At 46.1% G+C, this 27,166-nt stretch overlaps 2 protein-coding genes across 8 annotated transcripts in view; one reads left to right on the plus strand and one right to left on the minus strand.

The window, feature by feature from the left end:
• The first annotated feature begins 1,410 nt into the window (after positions 1–1,410).
• TCHP (trichoplein keratin filament binding) lies at positions 1,411–8,448 on the plus strand. The gene is given in 12 exon segments (XM_050906982.1): positions 1,411–1,660; positions 1,662–1,913; positions 2,215–2,271; positions 2,833–2,901; positions 3,745–3,918; positions 4,415–4,527; positions 4,844–4,910; positions 5,200–5,372; positions 6,389–6,470; positions 6,708–6,893; positions 6,987–7,130; positions 7,771–8,448. Coding segments are annotated over 12 exon segments (1,557 nt in total). The 5' UTR covers positions 1,411–1,453; the 3' UTR covers positions 7,804–8,448.
• Positions 8,449–8,714: 266 nt separating this feature from the next.
• The window catches only part of GIT2 (GIT ArfGAP 2), a 35,422-nt gene continuing 16,970 nt past the window's right edge, over positions 8,715–27,166 (minus strand). For 3 of the 7 annotated variants that reach the window (XM_050906976.1, XM_050906973.1, XM_050906972.1), the window contains 6 exons: positions 24,457–24,705; positions 22,969–23,058; positions 18,018–18,100; positions 17,718–17,900; positions 12,487–12,550; positions 8,715–11,595 (listed from right to left, as the gene is read on the minus strand). In XM_050906976.1, the coding sequence (XP_050762933.1) occupies positions 11,383–11,595; positions 12,487–12,550; positions 17,718–17,900; positions 18,018–18,100; positions 22,969–23,058; positions 24,457–24,705 (882 nt within the window). In that variant the 3' untranslated portion in view covers positions 8,715–11,382. The remainder of the gene's footprint in view (positions 11,596–12,486; positions 12,551–17,717; positions 17,901–18,017; positions 18,101–22,968; positions 23,059–24,456; positions 24,706–27,166) is intronic. The other 4 variants (XM_050906977.1, XM_050906975.1, XM_050906978.1 and 1 more) reach the window with 2 other exon arrangements.

Consider the following 27,166-nt stretch of genomic DNA (forward strand, 5'->3'; position numbering starts at 1 on the left):
GCCGCCCGACCCGGCAGCGCGCTGCCACCGCCGCTCCGACCAATAGCCGCTCACTGCCCACCCGCCTGCCCGCCAATCGGGACGTGGGGGCGGGCCTCGAAGTGAGGAGGGGCGGGGCTAGCGCTGAGGGGCGGGGCCCTGCTCCCCTCCCAACCCCCGTAGCCCCGGGGCTGGTGCCTGCTGCAGCCCCAGTAGCCCGGGCCTGGCCGGCTGCGAGGGCCGGTTTGGGCGCCCGGAGGAGGCCGCACTGCCTACCCCGGCCCGCCTGGCCTCCCCTCGCCGCTCAGCCCACCCCGGTTCATCCCCCGCTGCGGTCCAGGGGCAGTGTGGCTCGGCCCCGGTCCGGTCAGGGCCGCACGGGTGCCTGCAGGTCCTGCCCCGGCAGCGCGGGGGGGGAAATCGGAGCATCCCCCGCCGCCGTTGTTTATGCCGTCTCGGCTCCGCACCGGCTGTTCCTCCCCTGGCCGGGTGCAGTATTCCCGGCTGTTGGTTATTAATTATTTAGGGGAAATAAATTTTTCATAGGGAGCAGCTGGTTGGGTTAGCGTGTCCCTTGGTGCGGCCTGGCCTGCGCTGGGAAACCAAACCGACCTAAACCCTAGCGCGGGGGCGATTAATTTTAAACACCTCTGCGAAGGGCTGGGGGTGGAAAAACGACACCGCGCTCCATCCGGGCAGGGCGAGCTCACCCTCCCGGTAGCGGGTGACAGAACGGGGACGTGGCGGTGTGGGGAGAGGGGGACGGGAGCAGCGGGAGGGGGTTTACTGGTGACAGGGCCCCAAACCCGGTGTTTTTACCAGCTGTTCTGGAAAAACAGGTCATGGGGTGATACCGATCTCTGGCTCGCACAGAGGGTGCTGGCACAAGGCCGCAGCCGGGAGCCACGTGTCACCAGCGGTGGCAAACGCAGGGGGCCACCAGCCGGCGCCTCTTCCCTCTGCCGAGCCGGTGCCCGCGGTGCCCGGACCCCGTGTCCCCTGGGTGCTGGGCAGGTGTTGGGTCAGCCAGGGGCCGGCCCGGTTAGGGTTTGGCACAGGACGAGCTTCTGCGGGTGGCACCGGGCCGGTGTGGCTGCCAAGGCCGGCAGAAACGGAAACCTTTAACCCACCTGAAGTATTTACAGCGCGATAACGACTCGAGCTGCTGGGAGCTTTAACCCGGCACCGCGAGCGCCTGCGCTGGCACCAGCCCGGCTGCCCTCTCACACCCAGCTCGGCGAACGGCTTCTTCACGTCCTGCGAGCGCTCGGGCCTCGGCGGGGGGGGGCACGGAGGTACCGCGGGGCGAGGGGGGCAGCAGGAGCTGATCCCCCGGGACCGGGTCGGTGTGAGCCGGCGGGGAGCCGCCCGCCCCTCCCTTCCCGCGAAGCTCGTCTCGGTGTGTTCCTCAGCGGCGCCCGTAGCGGCCCGTAGCGTTGCCATAGCGCCGGCCGTTAGTACCGGGCGGCGGGCGATGGCGCTGTGGTGGGAGACGCGGGGCCGGGTCCCGGAGCGCTGGGCCGCCGAGCGGCGGCGGCGGGAGCTGGAGGCGCACAGCCGGCAGCAGTGGGAGCGGGCCAGCCGCTCCTTCGCCCGGGACGCCATTTGCTGCTCCAGGCAGGCGCGGTGGAGCGCGCCCCGCGCCCTCCCGCCCAGGTACGGGCCTGGGCCCCGGGGAACCGGGCGGGGGGTCCGGCGGGAAGGCCCTGACACGCCGGGTGTGTCGCAGGCCGGCGGAGGTGCGGCGGGAGGCGGAGGAAGCGGCGGCGCGGCTGGAGCAGCGGCGGGCGCGGCTGCGGCGGCTGCTGGGCGAGGAGCGGGAAGCGCTGGCGGCGGAGCTGCGGGAGCTGCGGTGGGGCCGCCGGTCGGAGGCCGTCGGGATGCGGCAGCGGAGCGAAGAGCTGCGAGCCGGCCGGGAGGAGCGGAGGAGGAAGGTGAGGGGAGCGGCGGGGCCTCCCGCGGCCGCCGGCTCTTCGCGGCCCGGCCGTGCACGGCGCCGGGAGAGGCCTCGCAGCCGCCGGGGATCGTTCCCCATCTCTCCCGATGAAGGAGCGCTCGTACGGCCGCTCCCCTGCTTCAGATGTGCAAGTTGCACTTGCTGGGGGCTGGGCAGAAGTGCCCCCCGCTCCGTTGTTCAGCACTTGGTGCCCTTAAGTAATGGCTGCCTTGGGGGGGGGGGGGGTGATAGCTCGAATTCTTCTGTATTCTGATATAATCCAACTCTCGTGTTTCCAGGTTGCTGAGCAGCTGCTCTATGAGCGCTGGAAGAAAAACAACGCTGAGCTCCGGGAGGTGATGTTACTTTCTTTTTAGTCCCCGCTGCCTTGCATTTATTAAACCAGTTTTTAACTCGAAAGTCATCATAGACCTACTGTTGTCATTCATCTTGAATCACAGCAATTGTCCTAAGTGCTGATAAGCAAAAGGCAAAGAAGTAAAATGGCTTAACTGTGTAAGAAGTACCCTCAAAGCTGGTATTTTTCAAAAACAGTCAGAAATCTCTTCTGACTCGGAGCGCATTTTCAGTGCCCATGATGTAAATATCTCAGGTGCTTTTTAAAGCCGTACCTGCCGCATCCGTGGCGCTTCCTTATTCTTTATTCCGCCAGCCTGCTGCTCTAGCTGCCACAGCTCTGGTTTCAGTGTCACTGTAGTGTTTCCCAGAACTGGCATATGACATTGACCCTCGGCTTGGGACCTGGTGGGCACCGAGGACACCCAAACGAGCCCACCTCTGCAGAGGTAGATCCTGCTGCGACTTCAGGGCTACGGCTGGTGGTGCTCCAGAAAGTCCAGTAGATCCTGGGGGACAGGAGAGCCTCTGGCACTAATGGCATCTGTTGTCATCTCCAGGTGGAGTCGGAGCTGCACAGGAAGCACGTGATGGAGGCTTGGGGTGATCAGCTCATGCAAAAAACCAAGGTACGCTGGGGTAGCCCTGGTGTTACTGGTCACTAGGGCAGACTCCTGAAACGTGTGAGCAGGTGGAGGTGTGACACTATGTGCCTTTTGATCCGGCTGGCAGACAGCTTGCCTTCCTGTACGGACACGGCTCGGATGTGGAAGGAATAGGAGTTGGCTATTTGTTTGTTTTTCTCGCACCAGTCTTGAACCAAGTAATGACTGAGGTCGCTGTGCTCGTTCCCGTGGCGATGGGGAGTTCTGGTGTCCACAGAATGACAGGAGCTGCTAGCAGGAAGGATGCTTTTAATGAAGAGCCATCGTTCCTGTCTAACAAGTACACACTATCCGTCTCCGAGAAAATCCAGTGCTATCTGCTGAACGGATCTGTTGCAGGATTCAGTGTGGCACTGGGTGCTCGTCTGACTAACAGCAAACTGCAGTGCAGAGCCAGGGCAAAGCTGCAAGAGCTCAGTATTTGAATATGCACGTACTAGATACGGCAATACAGTGATTTGGATGTGAAAGAATAATAAAGGCCTTCAAATACAGATTTCAGAGTTAACTAAAACAATAATCTAGGTTGTAATAGGAAAATCTGAGTGTCTTTGTGAGACCACCTGTGCTCAGCATCAGACCTGTGCAGGGTCCTGCGAAGGACGTGTAGAGACTGATAACCATTTTCAGGCAGTGCTCAGCAGACAGTTTGGCTTTGTCCTCGCGTTCCTTCCTCGCGTATTTTGTTCCATATTTTCCCAATATGTGTCAGCTTGCAGGAGTTTGATTTGTGGATTTCCTGAGCCAGAGGCTGTTTTTTTGCGTTAGCCTAACCTTAAATGCCATGTTTTCTTTTGGCTTGGAAAGCAAGAAGCAACTGAACTTGAAGAGAAAAAGCGTTATGAAAACGAGTATGAAATTGCACGAAGGGAAGCGCTGGAAAGAATGAAAGAAGAGGAAGAGAAGCGTCGGCTGGAAGAGAAGAAGCAAGCGGAGACGTTGCTTCAACAAATAGAAGAACTGAAATTACAGGAGACAGAGGTAATCTTTAGTTTTTCCTCATTTGAGTCAGAAATTGATTGTTTCACTTGGAAATTCAGCAACACGGGCCTGACCTCTTCCCTCCAGGTTTCCGCTAGATTAAATCTGGAACAAAGTTACCTGTGACCTAATTTCTGTTAGCAATGTAGACCTCTCCCCTGAACACGGGCATATGAACTGCATTCCGGTAGTTTTTGTTTGCTCCTCTTGAAATGTGAACGCCTTTTTGTGCTGCACCAGATGAGAAAAAGGTTTGTAGAAACTTCTGAGTGTGACAGGTTCAGGTCAAAGGCTTTGTCAGCTGGAGCTCCTCACAGCGTCTCTTGAGTTGTGAGCCACTGAGCCACGAACAAAATTAATGTGGAATATTTACTGCAGTGAGAACTTTGACTGCTTGCAGAGGAGCAGAACGGGGTACAAACTCTGGTACAAAGGCTCTCTGGGATGTCCTAGCTCTCTGACGTACTCTTTCTTGGTTGTTGTTTTTTCCTTTTAGGCAACAAAGCTGAAAAAAGAACAGGAGAATTTATTAAAGCAGCAGTGGGAGCTGGAGAACTTGGAAGAAGAAAGGAAACAAATGGAAGAGCACCGGAAGAAGAAAGAGCTTGGGTATGACATCGAGTGTAGCTTGTTTCAGCAGGGCTTGGATAGAATCTGGTCCTATGTCCTCAATAGTACTTGCGGCACGGGGAGATATTTCAGATAGCAGCGGTGGGTTGTAAATATTTGGGTTTTGATGGAAGCGCCCAGAACAGCCGATGAGCAAAGGCATTGTGCCGTTACTTCTTTTTGTTCAGGTTAGCGGTCGCAGGTACCTCTGTTGCCTGCAAGTTACGTTGTCATAGATGGACCTTCTTGAGTGCTGGTGTATAATGACACAGGGCTTTAGAGTCAGTCTGAATGTTTTTTTTTTTTTCTCCTTCAGTCACTTTTTGAGGCATCAGTGGAACGTCCAGTTAAAGAGACGAGCCCAGCAGATACAAGAGGAGCTGGTAAGAGAAAGTGCCCCTTGATTTATACATTATAGATACCGTGTGCTGAAGAAACTTGTTCTTTGTGTTTCGTTTATGTGTCTGCCTCTGATGCCTACAGATATTTAGTTAGGAAGCCCCTTCCAGCTTGTGAACAGGGCTGGAGCAAAAAGATCCTGGGGAAGCCAGCAGACTGAGCGTCTTGCTGAGCACACCCTCGACACTACGTCACCAATGATTTGTAGAGAGTAGCCCCGCACACAGGCTGGAAGCCTGCTGAATAATTGTTAATCTTGTGGTTTTTCTCAAGGAGACAGACAGGCAAATCTTATTAGCCCTCCTGGAGAAAGAAGATGAGGATCAGCGCCACCAGTCCGCGCGACGAGAACGAGCCGTTGCAGATGTTGCCTGGATGAAACACGTCATTGAGGAACAGCTCCAGTTAGAAAAGGAGAGGGAAGCAGAGCTGCAGACTATTTTTCGGTGAGTCTGCCCGCCTCTGAGCATCATCTAAAGAGACCGTATGTGCCGAATGTTCCTGCCTGGTTGGCAGAGCTCCATTCACGTTTGTTAAATAGGCTTTGAAAGCGGACGTTTGAAAGCGGTGTCTGGTTGGCCTTGCAGTTCTAGAAGCGCTGCAGTAGAAGTGAGCTCTGCCCCTTCACTCCGTGTGCCGAGTACCGTGCTAGGCGGTTGGTGTGCCAGTACAGACAGACCCGAAGCTTTTCTGCCAGGACAGAATCAAAGCCTGCGGTTGTTTTTTCAGTTACCTCAGCCCAAGACCTAGTCCATAATTTTGTTACATTAGCTCTAATGCAACAGCTTTAATAACAAAAAAAGGTAATAACACAGAGACAGCAAGAATTACCTTTTAGTTCTAAGTACTTTGTAACCAACTCTCAATGACTCTGCGTTACTGATGTGGAGGGGTTTAGTCTAAGTGACTCCAAAAACCTGCATATTGTTTCCTTTTGTATCGCAGAGCTTGTAGATAAAAGCTGCCTCAGGTTCCTCCTTCAGGTTCACCTTACGCTCTCCTCAGTGCACTGAGCATCTTCCCTGGTGACAGGATGGTGCATGCTACCATCAAGTTTTAGTTAAAGGTTTTGTTGCAGAGGGAAGATTAGCAAAATCTGCAGTTTTTCCAGCAATGCCCTTAACTACCCACCCCCGTGTGAAGTAATATCCTTGTTAAGAGGCAAGCTTCCTCCTGAGGCCCTTCTGTGCCTGGGGCAGATCAGCACAGCCAAGAAGTCCTGCTACAAGCCAGCGTTTCCTTTGGCATGTTACCTCCTGCCATTCAGTAATGGGGGGATCAAAGCGGTTCCCTGAAGTAGGCACAGGTGGGGCGGACATGCTAGCTACCTGGGAACAAACGTGAAGAGAAACCCGAGTGCTCCTCTAAAGCGCAGGGTGGCTTGTCCATGCCCATGGAGTATATAGGGTTTTTTTTAACTGTAAGTAGTAGCCTTAAAGATAATTCTTCCTCTCTCCTTTAGAGAAGAAGCTAAAAAAGTGTGGGCAAAGAGGGAAGAAGAATGGGAAAGAGAGAAGGTGGCCAGAGATCGCCTGATGAATGAGGTGATGACCTTTTTTGATGAGGTGTCTCCCTTGGTTCGATGAAGCCATCGTTCCAGCTGTAACCCTCTGCCCTCCAGAGGGTCACAGCCTTCAGTACCTGGGGCAGAATTTTTCTGCTTGTCTGACACGTTTTCTGAGAACTGTTTAGCCGTCTGCACCGAGATTTCACCAGTTCTGCTTCTAAGGCTGGCCCCTTTCTTGACTTCTCTTCTCCCTTAAATCTCTCACTTCACAAAGGTCCTTGCAGGCAGACAGCGCCAGATCCAAGAGAAGATGGAGTTCAACAGACGAGCCCAAGAAGAGTCTATAAAGTATCGAGAGCAGCTGATTAAAGAACTTGAAGAGGCAAAAGAACTGACTAGGCGAGAGAAGGAGCAGGAGGAGGAACTGAAGGCAGCCCGCAGGCAGGAGCTGGAGGCGCAGGTACAGCATGCTTTCCAGATAGGCACCCAGCTGTTGAAGGTGCCCGGTCCGTGTCCGATCTCGCCGTAACAGCCTCGTCTTCTCTGTGCCCAGCTGACAGAGCGTCGCTTACAAGAGCGGGAGGAGCAGCAGCGCCAGAGGGAGGAGGAAGAGGAGGAGAGATCAGCCCGGCAGCGCTGCGAGGAGTTAGTGCGGCAGGAGGCCAAGCGCATGGCCGAGCAAGGGTATCGCAGCAGGGTAGGTAGCAGCGTTAAGGGGCAGCCTGTACGTAGGGGTCACCCCGACACGCGAGCCCATCAGGGAAGGCCACGGCATCATGCAAGCGCAATTCTCGTTGTTTCTAATCTGCACCTTAGTTGCCACACAGCGCCAGGGCAGGACACCAGTCCCGTTCCTTCCCCTGGTGCTGTTTCTAACAGAGGGCTATAGTTCTTAGAAATTGCTTTTCTTTTGCTGATACTTACGCTTTAGGTCCCAATTTTTAAATAATTTTTGAGGCAGACTTGTTGCTACTGCCTCAAATGTTACTCTCATTCATTTTTAGCGTTATCAGCTGCATTAACGCAGTTGGTACAGCACATCTGAGCTGCTCGATGTCTTTCCGTCTTCTGTCATGCTTTGCCTAGCTGTAAAAACGAAGCTGAATTTCAGTAACCCCACCTCTGTCATTTATTAGACAGTAGCAACTGAAGTCAGAGAAAGCTGGAAGGAGGCATTACTGCCTTAAAGTATCAACTCTTAAACGTTACTGATGCTTTTTCTTGGAGGATATTCTGTACTCTCCAAAGTACCTCCTTTGCATGCTGAATAGCACGTGTGCAGAAGATTCATTCTAGAGCTTACACAGTAGTTATGGTCTTTGTTTTGACCCCGTTAGCTCTACAGTTACCCAAAAGCAGCATGGACCTGAGGATTCTTGTCCTTTGCACCTGAGGAACGAGCACCAAATGCAGTTGCAGACTACGGAAAGAAAACTTTGAAGAATCAAGGCGCTCCTGAAACAACGGTGGCTTTGGAATAGTGAACAATGATGCCGAGACTCAACTCAGTAGATTTCTGAAAATACTTAGCTGTGGCCCAGCTGAACACAAGAGCAAATTTCTACTGGCTTCAAGAAGGCGGAGGTGCGAGCATCCTCGGACGACTGAACTGCTTTGCTTGCTTACTCCGTGTTCAGGAGTTGTGATGATGTATTTTAGTATGTGCTACAGGGGGCCACACAGCAAACCAATGGTGAAGGAATCTGTGCCTTCCGGGGAACGGGAACTGTAAACCACTGTGTGCTGCGTTCGCTGTTTAAGTGTCAGACTCGAACCTCTGAGAAGCAGGACGTACCCAGGGGCCCAGCTGGCTTTTAGGAGTTAATGCGTAATGCACATTGAAAATCAGTAAGATAGATAACATGTGCTGCAGCAGTAATTCTTAACATGTCCAGTTCCTCTCCAGAAGGTGCTGAAGACTTCATTAGATGTTGTTTTTTTCACTTGTTTCATAAATAATGAATAATTGCAACCTGAACAACCGTTTGTTTCTTTACATGAGCAAAGTACTGCAACAGGAGGAGGGGAGGGGAGTTTTAGTTGATTATTGCACTTGATTCCTGGCTGTTATCGTCGGCAACTGCAGCTGAAGGTCAGGCCACGCGCTTCAGCTCTGTGGCACGTTCAGGTCCTGTCGCAGTGCCCGAGGAGCCGGTCCAGGGCTGTTACAAAGATGGCTGCCAGCTCAGCACTGCTGGCTTTACTCAACTCTAGGAACTTTTTCACGATCTTTTCTTCACAGAACCAGCAGTCAAATAACCATAATAATTTTGCACAATGAAAGGGTTTTAGCATTTTATAGTAATACTGTAAACAAAAGATTAAGTCAAAATATTGTACAGACAGACTGACACTGATAAATACAAGTTTTGGAAAAAAGGCAAAAAAATTTTTACTTTCCTATGCAGCATTTTGTAAAGAAAGAGCAAGTTTGTTTTACAGGGGAAAAAGAGGAGATCTAGTCATAAAAGAAAAAACCACCTTTGTTATTTCAGGTATTATAAATCTTCTGACCCGCAGCGCTGTATGATTTGAGGGCTAATCCACTTACTACTCTTTAGTTCCACTGTTGGTTTTGAACCACTCAGCCCTGTTTGTGAACAGAGCTGACGCAGCACATCAGCATGTGCTCAGACCGCTTCTGTTTTACCGAGAAAGATAGGCAATTTTCTGACATTCTCGCAGCGCAGTCACTGTGGTTCTGGAGTGATGACACAGTGTGTGACCACAACCAACCTAGAACAAACATTTGTTTGGAAACAGGGGAATTGACCAGAAATGCTGTTTAAGTGACAGAACGGGAAATCAATTACAGATTGGCCATGTTTTCATAGCTAGGCCTTCCAACAAGCTAAATAGGTGCTTTTAGAAAATCTGGAGCTAGCGTAGCTGGAACAAGGGCTTGCAGTTATCAAAGTGTCCATTTGTTTTGGTACAGAGGCGAGTTTAAACAACTGATAACTTACAACGTAACTCAGCATTACCCTGCTTTGCAAATCAGGTAAGATATGTTAAAGAAAAGCATACAATGGTGTCCTGAGAGATTTAAAAATACCATCCGCTGCCTTTCAATGATGCCAATTTAAGGAAGAGTTCCTAGAAGATTATCCATGTATTTAATTGCCAGTAGCAGAACTTTGAAGTAGGTTTTACAAATGTCTTCTGCAGTTCTAATCCCAGCCTGTCTGCATTCCCGTGAATTTAGAGACAGTTCTGGAATTCAGAAGTGCAGAAAGGAAATAAAAACCCCCACAATGAAGAACATTAATTTACTGGGTTGTCATCTACTCTCTCCATTCCTTCCCTCCCTCAAACTTGCACTACTTTATAAAGGGAGCCAATTACAACATACAAGAATCCAACAGTGTTATGGCACTTAGTGTTTATATATACATACAAACACAGTATGATTTGAAAAGGAACCAACCACTGAACTTTAACTTGTTTGTTCACCTAAACATGGCAGTTTTTCACCCAAAAGCCTTGAAGAGTTTGTGGTTTTGGCAGACCGCACACTGCAGACCTGTTAGTGGAACGGCAGATAGGTAGCCGTTTCTGACTCAAAGGTTTCTGTGAAAACTGTCTAAACGTTCGCTTCAGCTGCTGCCACGTGACAGCCGCTGCAGGTCCGTAACTGCGCTCTTAACTACAAGACCGCTTTAAGCGGCCGCCAGCTGAACCGCTGCGGCCGGCTCCTTGAAAATGACAACACGCTTCCAAATGGGACACAGGCGGAGGCAAAAATTAGTAACTTCCCCCCCCGCCTCATGGAATTTAGGCTCAAAAACCTCTCAATTTTGAAGTTACAGACTGACACGTTTTTGGAAGTTGTGTGAACTCTTACGAATGAAGAAACGTGAAACACATTGACATTTGTTACCCGTCTACCTTTCTGACAGGCAGCCTAGCGTGGGTTACTCCATACGTAGCTTGTAAAATTTTGAAAGATTTGCATAAAACTTACTAGATATAAGAAATCTTTTCACATTTGGATATGTTGAGGTACAGAGGTTATATGCTATGGCAGACACAGCTGCTTTTGCACTGGCACTCTTCTAACTTCCTTTCTTGTTTTTTTTTTTAATTATCACAGAAATCTTTAGTGAAATCGCATCTTGAGTTACTGAGCAATGCTGCTGCAAACAAGACGGTGCCTTGAAGATGACAGTAAAACTCTGTAGGAAACTTAAGAATTAATTATTAAATCAGAAATAAAGGATAATATTTTAACCACTAATGCCCTAAAGTAACATCAAACATATATATTAATGGCATAGTGACAACTAAAAGAAATAACTATTAAGTTTCAAATTCCTTCCAAAACAGATAAAGTGACCTCGTATAGTTACATGTAATAAGCTCGGATGCCCACAACTACTATTGTTTTAGCAGACTAAAAACATATTATTGCACAACAGTTGATATGGGAACAGATAATATTCGGCTTGTACTCCATTATCAGGACTACAACCTTCTTCCTGCTGGTTAGCAGTTCCGATCCTGGAGCCTTCAGAGACCTGTTTCGCTGCAGGTTTCTCAGCCAGCAGCATCACGGCACGTCAGGCTCCAGGACGGACAGACCAGAGGCGAGATTCTGCCCTCTGATACATGCAGCTGACTTCAGTGGGAGTTTTGCAAGCAATACCTGAAAGCAGAACGTGGCCCCAAGGAAACATCTAGCAAGAGCTTGATATAACGCTGGTACGTGATACTGGCTCAACAGCTATTTGCAACATGCTATTATCTGTAACTAGACTGGCAACACAGGCACAAAAATAAGGCAGCGGGTTAAATTAATCATAAAATTGTTAGAAAACATGCAAAAATAATACTGAGTTTTAAAAAAAAGTTTCTTGCCCCTTTAGTTTTTCTCATAAAAATTTGAATAGTTCCACACCTATATTTGAAATCCAACCTTTAAAAAACAAGACTAAAAAGCCAAGTGTGACTCAGTTGTTGTTCTCTTTGGTTGTGATGGTAACCAGCTGTTTAGCAGCCTTGGCGATGTCGTAGGCGCACTGGATAACTTGCTGCGTGACCAGCTGGATGTCCGTCGTAGGGCACGTCTCCACGGGAAGGGTTTTTTTGCACTCGGATTGGAGTCTGTAGGCACTAGATGTCAGCAGACGCAAAGAAGTCCTTACCAGTTCAGATTTGGGTTTCTGGGAAAGGAAAGTAGAAGTTGAACTTGACAGAACAACAAAAACAGTTTCAGGATCGCTTTTAATTAGCCGGTAGTGGTTCACAAGTGTTCTTTAATACAAAACTTCTGCTGCTAGGGCCTTGCTTTCTGCACGGACTTCTCTGTGCTGTACGAGACATTATAAGCCATTGCTACCGCAGAGACGTGGGGTAGGGGCAGATGAAACAAGTTCCCGGAATTTCTCCTCTCTCATCTCAGGGAGATTTCAAACTGCTGCCAGGCAGCACGCAGGGAATACTGCTTCATGCTCTCATTTAGGAAGTTACTCACACAAGTTTTCCAGTGCCCGTTTACTGCTACCCAGCCCACGTCCTGGCTGACATCAGGGTACAGCATGTACAAGACAACCAGTTCAGGTAGGCACAACAGCATTAGATTTTCCTTGAAGTTTTATAGAGGTAGGTAAGACTTTACAAGACCTCAATCATGGAGGTTTCACTCCCTAAATTTGCTGTGAAGAAATAGATCGCTTTGGTAGATGGATAACAGATCTAAACATAACTGCAAGTAAGAAATCCAGGCAACAGCACTCAAATGGAAACTTGGAGGTGATGAGTCTAGCAAAATTCCCATATAACCACGTGACTCCTCAAGCTAGATGCAAGTAGCCTCCAGTTTTGGAGGAACTGCGTGCAATTCTTAAGAGTTTTAAGTTCAAGAGTAAAACTAAAGGCCTGGATTCACACATTAGCCCTTCCCAATTGGCATGCTAATAAATACAAAGAAGCAAGATGGGACAAAAACACCTGGTCATTTCTCCCCACCTTTGGCTTTTGGTTTTCATTTACTGAAGGGAAATCTACTAATGAGGAATGAGGCCAAAAACATTTTAATGCGGGAAGGTACTTACTTTTGGGAACAAGGCTGCCATTTCTGTTACTGCCACATGTATTCTCTCGGAGCATGGTATATAGCTGCAAAAAGATGCAATGTATTATTCATTATGTAAAGACTCCTTTCCTCTTCAATTTCACTAGTCAGTGGCTGTTATTCTAAAAACAACTGAGTAACAAAAACGCCATACATATTCTAATAATCTTTGTAGGCTGCACTGAAGGTAACTGAAGTAGCTAGTGCAACACACAATATGGTGACTCTTAGTGTCTCCTCAGCGTTCTCCAGCACACTGCAGCACAAGTTTGTATATAACTATGTGACTTCAGAAAAAGCAAGAACTTAACCAATAGCACAAAACCACTTCTTAAGTTTTCATTACTCTTCAATCAAAGTTTGTTTGAAGGAATAACTGTCCACACCTATTATACCAAACATTGTCAAAAAAAGTCTCAATTTGTATGCAATTATGGAAACGTGTCTATAAATATGAACTGCACATTAATTCATACGCTCACATTTCCTAACCTCCCCCTGCCCAACTATTGAAATGCTACAATTTGTCTCCAAATTGTACAGAAAATTGCTCAGCTCATTCTGTTTGGTGTATGCACCACGACATAGCATTGTTATGTGTGGGAGAGCATGCCCAAGCAAACTGGTTCATGTAAGTCAGGCAAAGTAAAGTAAGATTCTGCACGTTGAAAATATTTAAACAAAATCCAGTGATACAGAGGTGCTTTGGAAAAAAAGCAACTTTTTCTCCTCAGTGCAGTGTTGACGATCAAAAGTGGATTAAAAAAACCCCACTTTGTATGTGGGATCTGACTGAGTTTAACTTGCTGCCATTTTAGGGAAATCTCTATCCATTTGTTTTGAAAGAGCTCTTTCTCCATAAGGCAAGAGACTATAAAACCAGACCACTAAAAGAAAAGTTTTCAAACTGCTAAGGATCTAAGCAGCTAAAAATATCCAGTAATCTCTGAAGAGAAGTTAAAAAAACCAAAGGCGTTTCAATTGATTTTATGTTTCAGAGTTGAATTTTGGCCATCCAAACTCTTAAAAAATAACTTGACAGCCAAGTGTTGATATTTATAGGACTGTCTTGTCTACACCTCTGAAGCAATGCAATTTTCCTGCACTTCTTTTCCATGGGTAAGTTACAAAGTAGAAGCCTTTAAAAAAAAAAAAACAAACAACAAAACCACTTTGTACCTAAGTTACCAAAATACAGTACAGCCAAAAAACTGTACTAATAACACTTGGCAGCAAGACCTGAAGTCTGACCTCCGTATGCTTTTAACCCATCGGTTCTCAGCTACTCTGAGCGATCTCTGTAACAAACACGTGCCTCTGGGTCAGCAGCCGGGCTGCAGGCTTTAGTTTGTTGCAGATGTGCACGCTGAGGACACACCTTGATTCCAAGGAGATTTATTTCCATCCCTGTATCAGTTCATTATCAGTTGAAGCCAGGAATGCAGCACTATCCACCTATTTCCCCTTCTCATTTCACAAACTGGAAGGTTAGACACCCGAGAACGGGGTATGCCAAACGTCCAGTACAGAATTCATACCTTGCTTTTTGGTAAAGTTTAACTAAAGGTAAAACATCACATGAAGGTAACTTAAGAACACCAAGATGCCTTCCTGGATTAATTTATACACAGTAAACAGACGACGCACAATTCTCATACAGCAGCTTACAGATACATGCATCTCCAAACTACCAACGACTTTCACAGTGTGTGACTTTTAGGCTAAATATTCAGTAATTCTGTTGAGTTAGCTAATAAAACAAAGGCATATTCCATTAGTCCTCATAGATTTCACTTCTGATTTATATACCAAATCAAAATTGGTCTGTTCAAAATAGATCTTAAAACTATTTACCATAAGCTGCTGTGAAGCGCTGTGTTAGTGTGCTCTGTCAAAAGTCTAATTTCAAAAAAGACTCGTTTTTATGCTTCAAAGACTCAATTTTAGCATAAGTTAGTTAACATGATTCAATCTTAAGCAAGAGAATCTCAAAAATCACAAAGCAATAGCATTCAAGAAAAATATTCAGCATCTGTAGATTATGGTAGATCATTGCCCTTTCAAGCAAAAAAAAAAAAAACCACCACCACCACCGCCACCCCCGTCATTATTTATGCAGCCATCTTGCAATACCAAAGGTGCAAAAATAGGTCACTTGCAAATGCACTGAGAAAGAAGCAACACACTGGGGTCATTTTGGCAATGCAGGAAAATTGCTTTAAAAAGGAGTATTTCCATATGTCTCAAATCATATGAGTTCTTCCAAATAAACTAAAAGTCGAGAGAAGTCTTCCAAGTTCACTGTAATTCCCATTCTGCTATTGCGCTAACAATTAATTTGCTCCCTGAAAGCCACACTGAACAGCATCTTACCTCATTAAAAAGCCAGTTTGCCAATTAAACCCTTCACTAACGAGGCAGAGAAAGCCCTAAGAGTAACTTGAATGAAAGAGACCAAGATTAACGACACATATTTCATAGCATGTTCTCTAGGTTAGCTGCAAAGCGTACAGTGTGTCTTGGAGGAATGGCTTTATTTTATAATCTAAACACTCACTGTAAGCTCATGAAATAAGCTGACACATTTGTTGAGTTTACACACATTCCAGTAAGACATCAGGCAGATATTCAAGTAGTGACAGCTTGGAAAAAAGAATCCATCATTAGCAGTAACTTGTGGTAACCTCTTCCTCCAGTCCTGATATTTGTCACTGGCAATAACACCTGGGGTTACAACTTGTAAAGTTCTGTTTTAAAGAACATCTCATTTAAATTTCATTTTTATTTTAGGCATTAATAAACAATATTTTGGTCAGGTTGGAAGATACTATATAAACACATCTTTTTTCATTGATTCAAGATACAAATGATCTCATTTGACACACCAGCTGTATAAACAGTTGAGGGCCTAAGCTGTCAGGTGTGAATGTTGCACATTGGGAACCGTGAAACTTCTGCTACTTTTGCGACAGTGCACAGAAGCAGCAACCACATGTTGTGCTGTTAGTTGTCATAATTTAATTTATCTCGATGGACGATAAACAGAACAGAGACAGGAGAATCTTTTACACTAGAGACAGTTCCAGTTCCAGGCTGTGATTCTGTTCTCCATTAAATCAATACCGGGAGCTTCGACTGAACTCACAGGTATTATAACAGGTTCATAACTCTCTGTACTCGCTATCTGCAGTTTCTTTATCATCCGAAGCATTTCATGCATAGCCTTCAACGACCCCTGTGCAGATGGTGCGTGAAGGAAAGAGGCAGCAGAGAGAAAGAGAAAGGACACTGTGCCTGGGAGGCAGGGACAGAGGCCAGAGTACCAGGAGGCAGGACCGGGCTGCTGGATGGTCAGAGGCTGCAGGGGAGCTCTCTCAGCCCAGGGAACCAGCGTGCTGAAGCAGCCGAGGCTATGTCTGAGCTTGAGCATGCCCGCACGCTCTAATGGTCTACTTGGCCAGTTGAGCACAGGAAAAGGAACGGAAGAAAGCGAGGGGGAAAAAAAAAAAAAAAAGGGAAGAAGGTGTTTCATTAATAGATAATATTCTTGCCTCATTTTATTACTCTCCAATTATCTATGCAGCGCGTGATTTTTATCTACAACGTTCCCAGCACTAGCTTAGAAGATGTGTTATTACATCCCTAAGTATCTCATTTTGTTAAGGAAGCGCTCCCCTATTGCAAGAAGAGAATGGTGGAACAAGCCTACTCCATCTCCTGCGTGCCTGAGGCTGTGCAGTTCTCAGCCCACTGAGACAAAGCCAGGGAACAGGAAAACAAAGAACAGCACCTTCATAGTTCAGTGTTTTGCAAGATTATACTCATTTAAGTACTGGCAAACACCCCACTCCACACATGGTACAGAAGAGAAAACAAAAAAGAATGTAACAGGACATTTAAAAATCTATTCAATTTAACAGCGAAAGCTACGTATGCTGCGTCGTTTCTTTCAATGATTTTTTAAAAAGTGTAACTCAAATACTGTAAACTGTGGTGATATTCATAAAAACCAAACTCATTTAAAGTTTCTCTTACTGTTGCTTCTCTGAGAAACAAGGAACAAGGGATTGCAGTGGAAAAGGTTACTGACAAGGGCAACGAGCTCAGCACAAACACGTTAGAACTCGCCATTCAGCGCGAGAAGGAGAGGCCGCGCGCTGTCCCTTCTAAAAATAGAAAAGTACAAGAAGGAAAAAAAACACAGAACAAAAAGTGGCCCCATTGTTGTGCACTTCTCTCAGCAAGGCAGGAAGCGAGGGCTTAACATAAATCACCAGCCGCTTCTCACAGGCAAAGGCGGGCACAGAACTTGGGATGGGAGGCAGAATGTAAGACCTGCCAGTCTGCAAGTTCAGATTTTCTGGAGACCAAAGCCGTTCCAGACCTAAAACGTGTTCATACCCAGGAAGACGTAACTCTTATTGACAGCCTTCTAAGAGGGCTGTGCAGGAGCACCACCTGATGATCAGTCAAGGGCAGTATCACTTTTACTTGCTCACAGCTATTCTGAAAATCAATTGTTCAGTTGGGCCAGAAGTTCCCGAGGGAGCTGAAGCTGCGTGCTACCTGATGGGCCGATGAACAGTCTCCTGCTTACTCAGCTACGTCTGTGTCTAAACCCAATAGTTCAAAATAGCTTTTGCTGGTATATTATCTGTACTAATATTTCAGTAGGAAAGCCACATTCTCCCTGCCTTTGCAATTTTTTCCTGAAACAAGACTTGGTGTTACTATCACACTTCTGCAGGGTGTCCTTACCTAAAGACACGTAGGTCTGAAGATCCAAGAGAAACTTATGCCAAGTTCTCTGCAACGTGTTTGATTTGTATCTAAAACAACACTCATTTTGCAGCAGGACTTCACAAGCGCTTTGCTCCCCAGCGCTCCCCATCCCCGTGCCAGTTGTGGGCAGGGCAGGCAGGTGGCAGGCAGCAGGCACTGTTGCAGCCAGAACCCACTCGCAAGGGGCTACACTGGTTTTTTGGACGGGAGCGTGTATTCCCACCGCCTGTGCTAGTCACTTGTCCCTGCTCACCCCGTAGCACTACGTCCCGTACGCGAGGAAACGCCATGGACCTACATGTTTTGTAGGTGTGAAACCAGCATCTCCAGCATTAACATGGGTGGTGGTGGCTGTACTTCTGAAAACACCTGAAGAATTTTTTTCATTTTCTCACAAACTCCAGAGCTTTTCCAGCACTCACGCCTTACCTGTCATGCTTGTTCTCTTGCGCTGCTCGCAGCAGCTCCTGAATATTCTTAGTGATCTGCTCAGTTTTCCGAATCACATCTTCTGTACTGGGCAAACTGGAGCTGGGGGCTGCGTCAGCGTCTTCAGGGATGGATCCTTCCCCCTGCCAAATGACGCTCCTCTGCCGGCCCTTCCTGCCTGACCTGCAAAGGAACAAAGCAGAGGTTGGCTCTGCGAGACAGAATTGGCTGCTCACACAACACCCCGTCCTCTGACAGCACGGAGCTGTGCCGTCAGCTCTGCGTCACCGCGGCACCTACCCCGTCTCCTCCAGCTCCAGAGGGGTGGTGGGGTTATCGTAGTCGCTCTCGGACACGCTGCTCTGCTTCTCCAGCTTCGAGGCCTGCAACAAATACAGATCTATTTCAGCGTTGTGCAGGAAAGAAGAGCCCCGAGCTGTGCCAGCGCCACGTCCTGCGTACACGGGCTTGCTCTTTAGCACAACAGCCCCTGCTCCAGCCGCTACCCTGCAGCCCGGTGCGTCCCCCCGCCCTGTGCCGGGCTCCTGCTGCCAGCTTGCACCCGAGGCCCTGGGCGCTGCCGGCACGGCGCGGCCCCACCAGACCCGAAGCAAGGGCTCTGCCCCGGCACCCAGCGGGGCTGCGGAGCGGAACAGACGGCCACGGCACAGTGTCCCTTCCCCTGCCGCTGAAACTGCCACATGGGCACAGAGCGGGAGGCCCACAGAGGAGCAGAGGCCAAACGGAGAGGGCAGGACCACCAGGGAGAAAGAGGCCAGACCAAGAGCAGGAGGCCACAGCAGACTGGAGGCCAGACACAGCGCGCGAGGCTGAACACAGAGTGGAAACCAAACCGAGCACGGGAGGCTGAAACGAGAATTGAGGCCCAGCACAAGGTGGGAGGCTGAACCAAGTGTGGAAGGCCCATGGCAGAGCAGGAAGCTGGACCGAGTGTGGGAGGCCTGTGACAGAGTAGAGGCCAAATCAAGCACAGGGGTCTGACCACAGAGCAGAGGCTGACCCGGGCATGGGAAGCCCACCGCAGAATGGGAGACCAAAATGAGGGTTGAGGACTGTTGCAATGGGAAAGCCAAAATAAAGACAGGAGACTGAAATGATGGCGGGAGGCCCACTGCGGAGTGGAGGCCAAACTGTGGGTGGAAGACCAAAGGGCATGTAGAAAGTCGAAGCGACGAGACTTGGAGCCCATTGCAGACTGGAGGCTGAAAAGAGAGTAGGAGGCTGAAATGAGAACAGTTAACGACCACTGCAGATGGGAGGCTGAAACCGGGGTGGGAGGCCAAAACAAGGAGAGTTCGGGCCCACTGTACATTGGAGGCCAAAACGGGGGTGAGAGGCCAAAATGGGGAGAGTTGAGGCTCACTGAACACTTAAGATCGAGACAAGGTTGGGAGGCCAGATAAGTGAGAGTTGCGGCCCATAGCAGAGCATAGGATGAAACAAGGGTGGGAGGCCTAACCATCAGGAGTAGAGGGCCACTGAAGAATGGGTGTCAAAAGGAGGGTGGGAGGCCAATTCCAAAGTGGAAGGCAAACGAGGGCAGGAGGCACACAAGGAAGTGGACGTTGGACTGAGCATTGTAGGCCCATTGCAAAGTGGGAGGCTGATCCAACTGGGAGGCTGAACCCAGGGTGAAGGCTGAATGAAGACTGGGATACCAAAATGAGCTTGGAGGTCAAATCCAGAGCGGAGGCCCACAGCTGAGTGGGAGGCCAAGCTGAGAGCAGGAGGCACACAGTGGAGTGGGGGCTGAACTGAGCCTGTGACACTGAACTCAGAATGGAGGCCCACCACAGAGTAGGAGGCAACTAGACGGAGGCACACAAGGAAGGCAAGGTCTAACCTAGAGTGGGAGGACCATGGCAGAGGGAAGGCCGAAGACAGAGTTGGAGACTGAACCGAGCGTGGGAGGCCCGCTGCAGAGCGGAGGATGGACCAAGCACAGGAAGGCCCAGCTGCAGAGTGCTGCTCCAGAGGGTGGAGGCCATACACAGAGTCAGAGGCCCAAAGGCCCAGTATTTTCCCGTTCTCCCCTTCACATGGCGTTCCCTGGGGAGGTACACAGTGACTGCGTCTACACCAGCAACAGTGCCGCCCATTCCCTGCCTCTGAGCACATGCGCTTCCTCCCAGGTGCAATGGCAGAACAATCACCACCTCCTACTCCGACACAAACCAGTTCTGCACCTCCCAGTAAAGCATCCAACCCATGGGCAAGGATGATGCTCAGTTTTTTTTCCTAAACTGCTTTTCAAAAAAAAAAAAAAAAAAACAAACCCTCTCAGAGGGCTGCTAACACAAGTAAGCATACTCTGAGCTGGCATGGTCAAAGTACTCTCCCTGCAGATCCTAACATACAGCCCCCTCTGTCAGCAAGAGATTCAAAGCAGATTTTCAGATAGAGAGCTAGGCTCCCCTCTCTGATCTGGTTTAGCCTTCTTGGAGAGTTTATGCCTGGCAGTACATCCTGGAGGTTTATGGTATGAATCCCTACTGTCAGGCCGATCTCTGCAGTTCACATGAATTTGCAGTTTGAAGCCCCCAACGCACACTCCCATCCTCAGCCAGGCCCCAGGATCACCACACATCCGCCTACTCTAGTCTTAAAAATTGCAAAGCTCATCGGGAGTGCCTACTACAGCTCATCCATTTGCAAGTACGCGACATCAGTGTCACTCTACATACAGATCAACCTCTGCATCAGCTCCTGCCTTAGTCACAGACACTGCTCACGTAACAGGGTCCTTCGCAATCCCCGCTGAAGAACCAGCCTTGGAGCTTTACAGAAACTCCGAAGTCAAGATGAGGGAATCTCAAGTGTTATACTGTAAGGGACGCCTTCAATTTGCATCCCTGATCCATACACTTAGGAAATAATACTTCTACCTCGAGGACAGACCAAAAATGTGACTAGGAATTGGTTTTCATTGGTTAAGATCCAGTACGTTTGTTAAGCACATCTAATGTTAAAACCAACAATTCTTAACTCTGAAGCACTTAGAGTACGAACACTTGCCGTCCATTTTAAAGTTACTCTGCATAGAAGGAAAAACAAGCATTTTTTGAACGCTCACCTCTCAGGATAGCTAGTAAAGATCAATTGTAAATTGTAATATTTTGAAGATAAGAAACTATTATATGTAGGGTCTGACCTTTCCCCTCTCCCAGACATATAGAGAACAATACAGTTAGTGGCAAAGCTCTACACTGTGGTCAGAAATACAAATAACAATGAATTGCAAGAATAGGATATTACGGAATCAGTAATATAGTATAGAATCAGTGTACAATAAAAACAAACAAACAAAACCTCTGCAAGTTTCTAGTACTACACAGTACTGATATCAGGTGCAGCCAAACGTAGATTTGCATTTGACCAAGCAGGATATTCCCTTCTAAGTTTTATCATCTAGCCCTACTTGCAAATCTAATATTTTCTTGACTGATATATGTCCAAACACTGTACAGTCAAAATAAAATAGGGACACAAGAATCTAAAAAGCAGGTTCTTTATCCTGGCAGGAAGAGGCCAGAGTATGACCATTCAACATCTAAACCCACAAACTTGTTTTTTTTAAAAATTTAGTATTATATAGTAACATTTGATTAGAGACTCTGCAACGCTTGCCCAAGAAACAGAATGAGATGGTACTGATTTCATTATATTAACCACACAGAAAAAGCAGACCAAAAAGAGAGAACGTTTCTTGAAAGATCTTTTCAAAATCAGTTAAGTCTTACAAAGAAATACAAATACTTCTCTCTCAAGTTTACTCTCGGAAAGTCTTATTTTAACACAGAAATAAGCAAAGCCTAAATTTTGAACACGACACAACAAAATGGGTATAAGCTACTCATTATTTTCTAAGAAATGAGACACAAACATCTAAAAACAGCCCAAAGGACCCTGTATCGATATTTGCTTCAAAGTTAAAGAGGTTTAGTCAGAGCGAGACCTCAAAATATAATCGACTCATTCTGATGATGGAGGGCAGTTTCTGCAAGCAGTGCAAGCTGGTAGCTCAGGCTGGTCAAACAGCAGCGTGAAAGCTATGGGTTGTTCATCTTCAGCATTCATTAGTCTTCACAGCCAAAAATGGATGTTATTCTAGAGTTGCAAATGCAATGTGCTTTCCCCTTCTTTTGAATATGTAACTTGCGATTAGTTCAAGGATCCCAAATAAAACATAGTCTAAAAAGAAGCTGTCACGGACAGACTAGTCTATCAAACTGTTTGCCTTGCTAAATGTGTCGTTTTGCAAGGTGGCATTTTATGCTCACTTCTAACACATGAATTTGAATAAGACTAGATTTAAGTGTCCCACTACAAAAAAAGAACAGTGTTTAAAAAAAGTTTAAGAAGCTGGACAAGGCTTCTTCAAATAGCTAATAGCTCACATATGAGGCCACAGCAAAGACAGCGTCTTTGGAATAACATAAGCTTACAGAATGCATTTAATGTTTCTTGGTAACACTGCAGTTTTTTTCCTAGAATCAGTACTGTAGCTAACAAAAACCATAAGAGCAAACTTTTGTAGATCCTGATGGAACACCAATATAAGCTTCCTTTATACACTCTCAGTGTCTTTAATCTTGCCCTGAAAGGAGAGTCTTGCTAAAACCAATTCCCATGCCCATTCAGTCTTTTGTCTATCAAGACAGCAGAAAGCAGGCTAGCTGATACTAAATGTATTGGTGGGCAACATGAATGGCTATCTGTTTGGATGCTTAAAGAACTCACTTCAAACAAACTAGTGAACATCTGTAAGATAAATGGTCAATCAATACCAATTTGGATTGGCGCAAACTGACAGCCCCCAAAGAAAGCAGGCTTTAAAGCTAGGACCCAGTGAGCTTCATACGCCTCATGCAGTGCATTTTAGTCAGTAGGAAGAGTTATATATTGGCTTATGAAATATCAGTGAGCGCCTGCCAAATTACTTTCCAAACAGCAACCAACTTGTCTTCTGGCTGTTTTCAGTGTTACGCAGTTGAACAAGTGATCTGGAGTAACTGTGCATGGTGTTAAATGCTAAAGATTTTAGCCGTTGTGAAGTTAGAGGCAGGCAAGTATCCACAGCATGTGGCAGAAGAAATGGAAAGTGATGAAATACTGCTTCATGCAAGCATGAAGGCTAGTCAGCCGAAAAGGGGAGAAGACAGAGGCATAATGGCTTCTAGGGAGATTGCCACCTCCTCCAGGTAAAAGACCAATTGGGAAGGTACTTAACCCTTCGTGTGCTTTCATCCCTTGACCAGGAAAGCGTGGAGGGGAAGGAAGGTAGAGATGAAGAGGAGGTCACAAACGCACTCCTCCCGATCTAAAAATGGGAAAGAGAAAAACACTCGGGAAAACCAAAAACAAAACACAAATAAATTCTTAACTGAAATAAAGGAACATTCTTAAAACCATGGAGATGACATAAAGCAAGAACGATTTTGAGAATTTGGCTAAGCCTGAGTGGACTTAATTCTTTCCAAAATACAATTGACTTCATGTTAATTCTAATATTGATATTCCAGAGGTGCTAAATTCCACACGGAATAAAACACATTCACCACAATACCAAATTAACTAACTCCACATAACAAATCAATGCTTCAGAACCGCTACTTCTATCCAAATTTCAAACCAAATGACCAAAGGACCTATACAAAGCACTGTCATGTTTTGCAAACATTGCCACATACAAAAGAATTCTGACATTTCTTCCTGCCAGAACTGCCTTTATATCAACATGCCAATATAATTCAAAATGATCCAGATTTCATAGTTTAAAGTTCGTATCAATTTAATTAAAGGCAAGGAAAAACCCAGCATACAAATTTCTGCGCTGATTCCCTGGTGCACTCAACGGTCGTCTTTGGAATGTGCATGGAACATTTGCCCTCCTTCATGCCAGGCAAAAAAACCCGTTAACTTCCAAATATGTTTTAAAGGGCTTAATTGTTTATCTGGAAGGAAATACAAGATAGTGCTACCAACAGGGAAACGTATTGAAACAAATCCACAAATGTTAAATACGTGCCTAGAAAATACTGTCCCATATTCCTGCCCACAGGGCAATCTAAAAAGATGCAACAAAAATTAACTTTAATAAGCACTAGTGTGTGTTGGGTCACGTAATCTGAAGCGTGAACACATCAGTGCAAAATCCTTGTGGCTAATACAGAACTCCCTCTCCACTATTAGCACATCATACAGGAAAATACTAAAGCAGAAGAATTTGTTCAGCTAACAGATCTAAACCATCTTCGGCCTCCAGTTCCAAACTCAGAATAAGAAATTGGTGGCCTAGTGAAAATTTAGTTTCAATTTTATTTTTGAAAGGTGGTTCTGAAGTTCTACAAATTGGCACGTGCCGGTATCTCTCAAGATATCCATGAACTTTACCTACCTTCTTGGAATACTATTTCCCCCCCCCCTCCTGGTTTTCAAACAGCCACACATTGATATTTGGCATATATATTGTGGTTAAAAGAAACAGCTGAGCAGAAGCCAAAAGCTCCAGTTTACATATTCCAGAATTGTTACAGCTTTTACTTTTCAAAACATCAGGCTCCTGGAGACATGTTAATACAGCAAACATTAACAATTCTTACAGTTCAAATTCACTCTGAAGCAGACAGTTGAGCAGCTTTGGTAAACGAGCATAGCTGGAATAGACAGTAAAGCTGAACATAAGAAGAAATGCAGAAGCATCAGCAGTTTTACTTACATGTGGAGGGAAAGGCTGCAGTCTTGTTATGCTTTCTTCTGGGTATGTGACCTCTCCCATGGGGAGGTAGGGTTTCTGACCTGATCCAGTCTCATACATGGACATGGGTCTGCTACCCCGTGCAGATGGTCGCCGCTTTAAAGAAGAATTGTTGGTAGGGTCTGTGTATTCAGAACCAGTTTGGACCTGATATATATTGGTTGTAGCCTGTCTTCTGAGGTTGGTATTTTCACTCTGTAGCGTTTGAAGCTGAAAGAAATGTTTAGCAGTGGGACTTTGTTTTTCTAGTAGCAAGCGTCAAAAGCAAACTGACTATACAATACACGCTTGTCAGCTTTACTAGTAAATCCAGCTACTAGTAGCTGGGATTTGATTTCTTTTTCAACATCTACTTGACTTGCTTAGTAGAAGCATAGAAACATCTATGTTCCAGATCTGGAAATATTTATGTACTGATTTCCAGCACTTTTTGTTGGGATGCAAGCTAAATTAGATCTTAAAATTGGCTGTTGTAGTTAAAAAACACACAATCCATTTCTTCCAGCCTGGCTGTACTGGCACATGAATCGTGTAATATAATGAGGTTGTGGGGGGAAGGACTGCCAACAAAACAGTTTTTCAAGCAAAGTGATCCATTTCAGCAGTCAATACAAGAACTAAAGAGGACTTTAACATAAGGCCCATGAAATCTGAAAATGCCAGAACTACAGCACAGATGCCAGAGGCAGCGCAAAGAAAACTAGAGCTTGCTCTGCAAAGCAAAAAGAGAGTTGAGCTTATGAAAATTAAGTATCAGCTACTGCTTTCTAAGCCAACAAGAAATAATTTTAAAGCTTTTTATTATTATGTATTTGATGGATAGTAAAAATGCAACAGTTCTGATTTTTTTTGTGGAGTTACTCGGAGTAAGTTTGCTATATTAACACATCATAAAGAAAAGACGTAAAAAAAGTCAGTATCAGCAATTCTCTAACAATAATTGAGTATAATATTTCAAACAGCTGATGGCCTTTTAAACAGGAAATTGCATATTTACTACTTGCATTTACTTTGCATCATATGAACCTTCAAGAACATTATCTCTATCAAAAAATCCTATTTTGCCTAGAGCACTTCCCAGAACCCTAAGTCGAATGTGCAGACTTCTGTCAAGATAATTCATGCTTTTTCTCCCCACTTTGTGTGCTCTGTAGTAAGATGCATCAAGTCTTAAGATTTGAGGATCAGCCAGGAGCCAAGCTACCCCTTTAAAGTTTGACATTAGAGGCAATTAAATAGGTCAATTTTATAGTCTCCTTCTTCCAAACTTCTTCCACATTTTATAAATGTGCTTTTGGTGCAGTTTTAGCCAACTGCTAATATAAACTCAGACCAAAATCTTAACTGCCTATAAGCACCTAAAAAAATCCGCAGGCATAAAAAAATAACTTTTTCCATTAGAATGCCCATTAAAGTAACGGAACTATTTTCATTTTTATTTAGGAAGAATCTATTCTAAAGTGGCATTCATCAAGTGCAGCTTTGCTTCTTCTTTAATTAGAATCTTTTGCTTAGTAATTGCCATGCAAAAGATAAGATACACAGTTGGCTAATAAGGTGATACATAAAGTGGATAGATTTTTTTAGTTTATGACCTTCTAAGCCCTTGCTTAGAAAACAAAAAACAGAAAAAAAAAAAAGAGAGAGACTCTTGAATGACATCCATTGCATTAGAATTGCTGAAGTAGTACAAATATATTGGTGCCTTGCCACAAATAACCCAGCAGAGAATGCCCATATTGTACTGAAGTTCCCAGTAGCTTAGAGCTAAGACAACCGTGACCCCTTCCTCCCATCCTGCATTCTGCAATGGCGCACGGCTATATCGATTCTTCACCAATCCAGAGCCACTAAACACTTAAGTTAGAGAAGCCCCATAGCAGTATACATCATCAGGACATAAAATCAGTGCAACTCATCTTCAAGGTGAGCGAGCCCTGGCTATGCCATCTTTCAAAACAAGTTCAACTGCAGCACAGCAATGACTGACCTCTCTTCTGCTACACCACATAAATATACTAAAGCCTCACTAATTCATAGACCCTAAAGATTTTTTTTTAACCCGAAATAGACTATATCTGTTTAAAGAAACTCAATGTAAGTGAAAAGTTAATTCAATTGATGCAGAGAAATGCTTAACCAGTACAAGCTGTTGTAAGACCAAGGAAACACCCTGAGATCTCCTAGGTTCCTCTCAGTATTCACCATTCCAATAGATCTGAAAGTCTGAACACAGTTCTAACAGAAGGATGGCACTGAACAGACAAAGATACTCGAATCTGCTGAATTAGCTTGGCCTCAGATGCTAAGAGCTCAACAGTTCCCACCACCTCTCCAAAGCATCAGCCTCTTTGCCCCAAAGCAACAGGGAAACAAGCTCTCAGCACAGGTTCACCTCTGCAGGAGCACAGCTTGAACAACTTTCTCTACAGGGAGAGAGCTTTCTGCAGCACGTACTGTAAGTCTTGCAGTATTGTAATTATTTGGAAAACAAGATTTTTAACACTAGGTAAAGGAATTAATTTGAGGAAGCAGCCAGCCCTTTCTAGGCTAGCGTGACAGACAGGATAGCGAACTCAATACAAATATAAATTCTCCTTTACCCCACAAAAATCTCTATTTACCAGAACACTGGCAAAGCAGTCAACGAATTGTTGATTTGTTTATATCA

The sequence above is a fragment of the Gymnogyps californianus genome, chromosome 16 (genome assembly GCF_018139145.2).
Source record: "Gymnogyps californianus isolate 813 chromosome 16, ASM1813914v2, whole genome shotgun sequence".
NCBI classification, from domain to species: domain Eukaryota; kingdom Metazoa; phylum Chordata; class Aves; order Accipitriformes; family Cathartidae; genus Gymnogyps; species Gymnogyps californianus.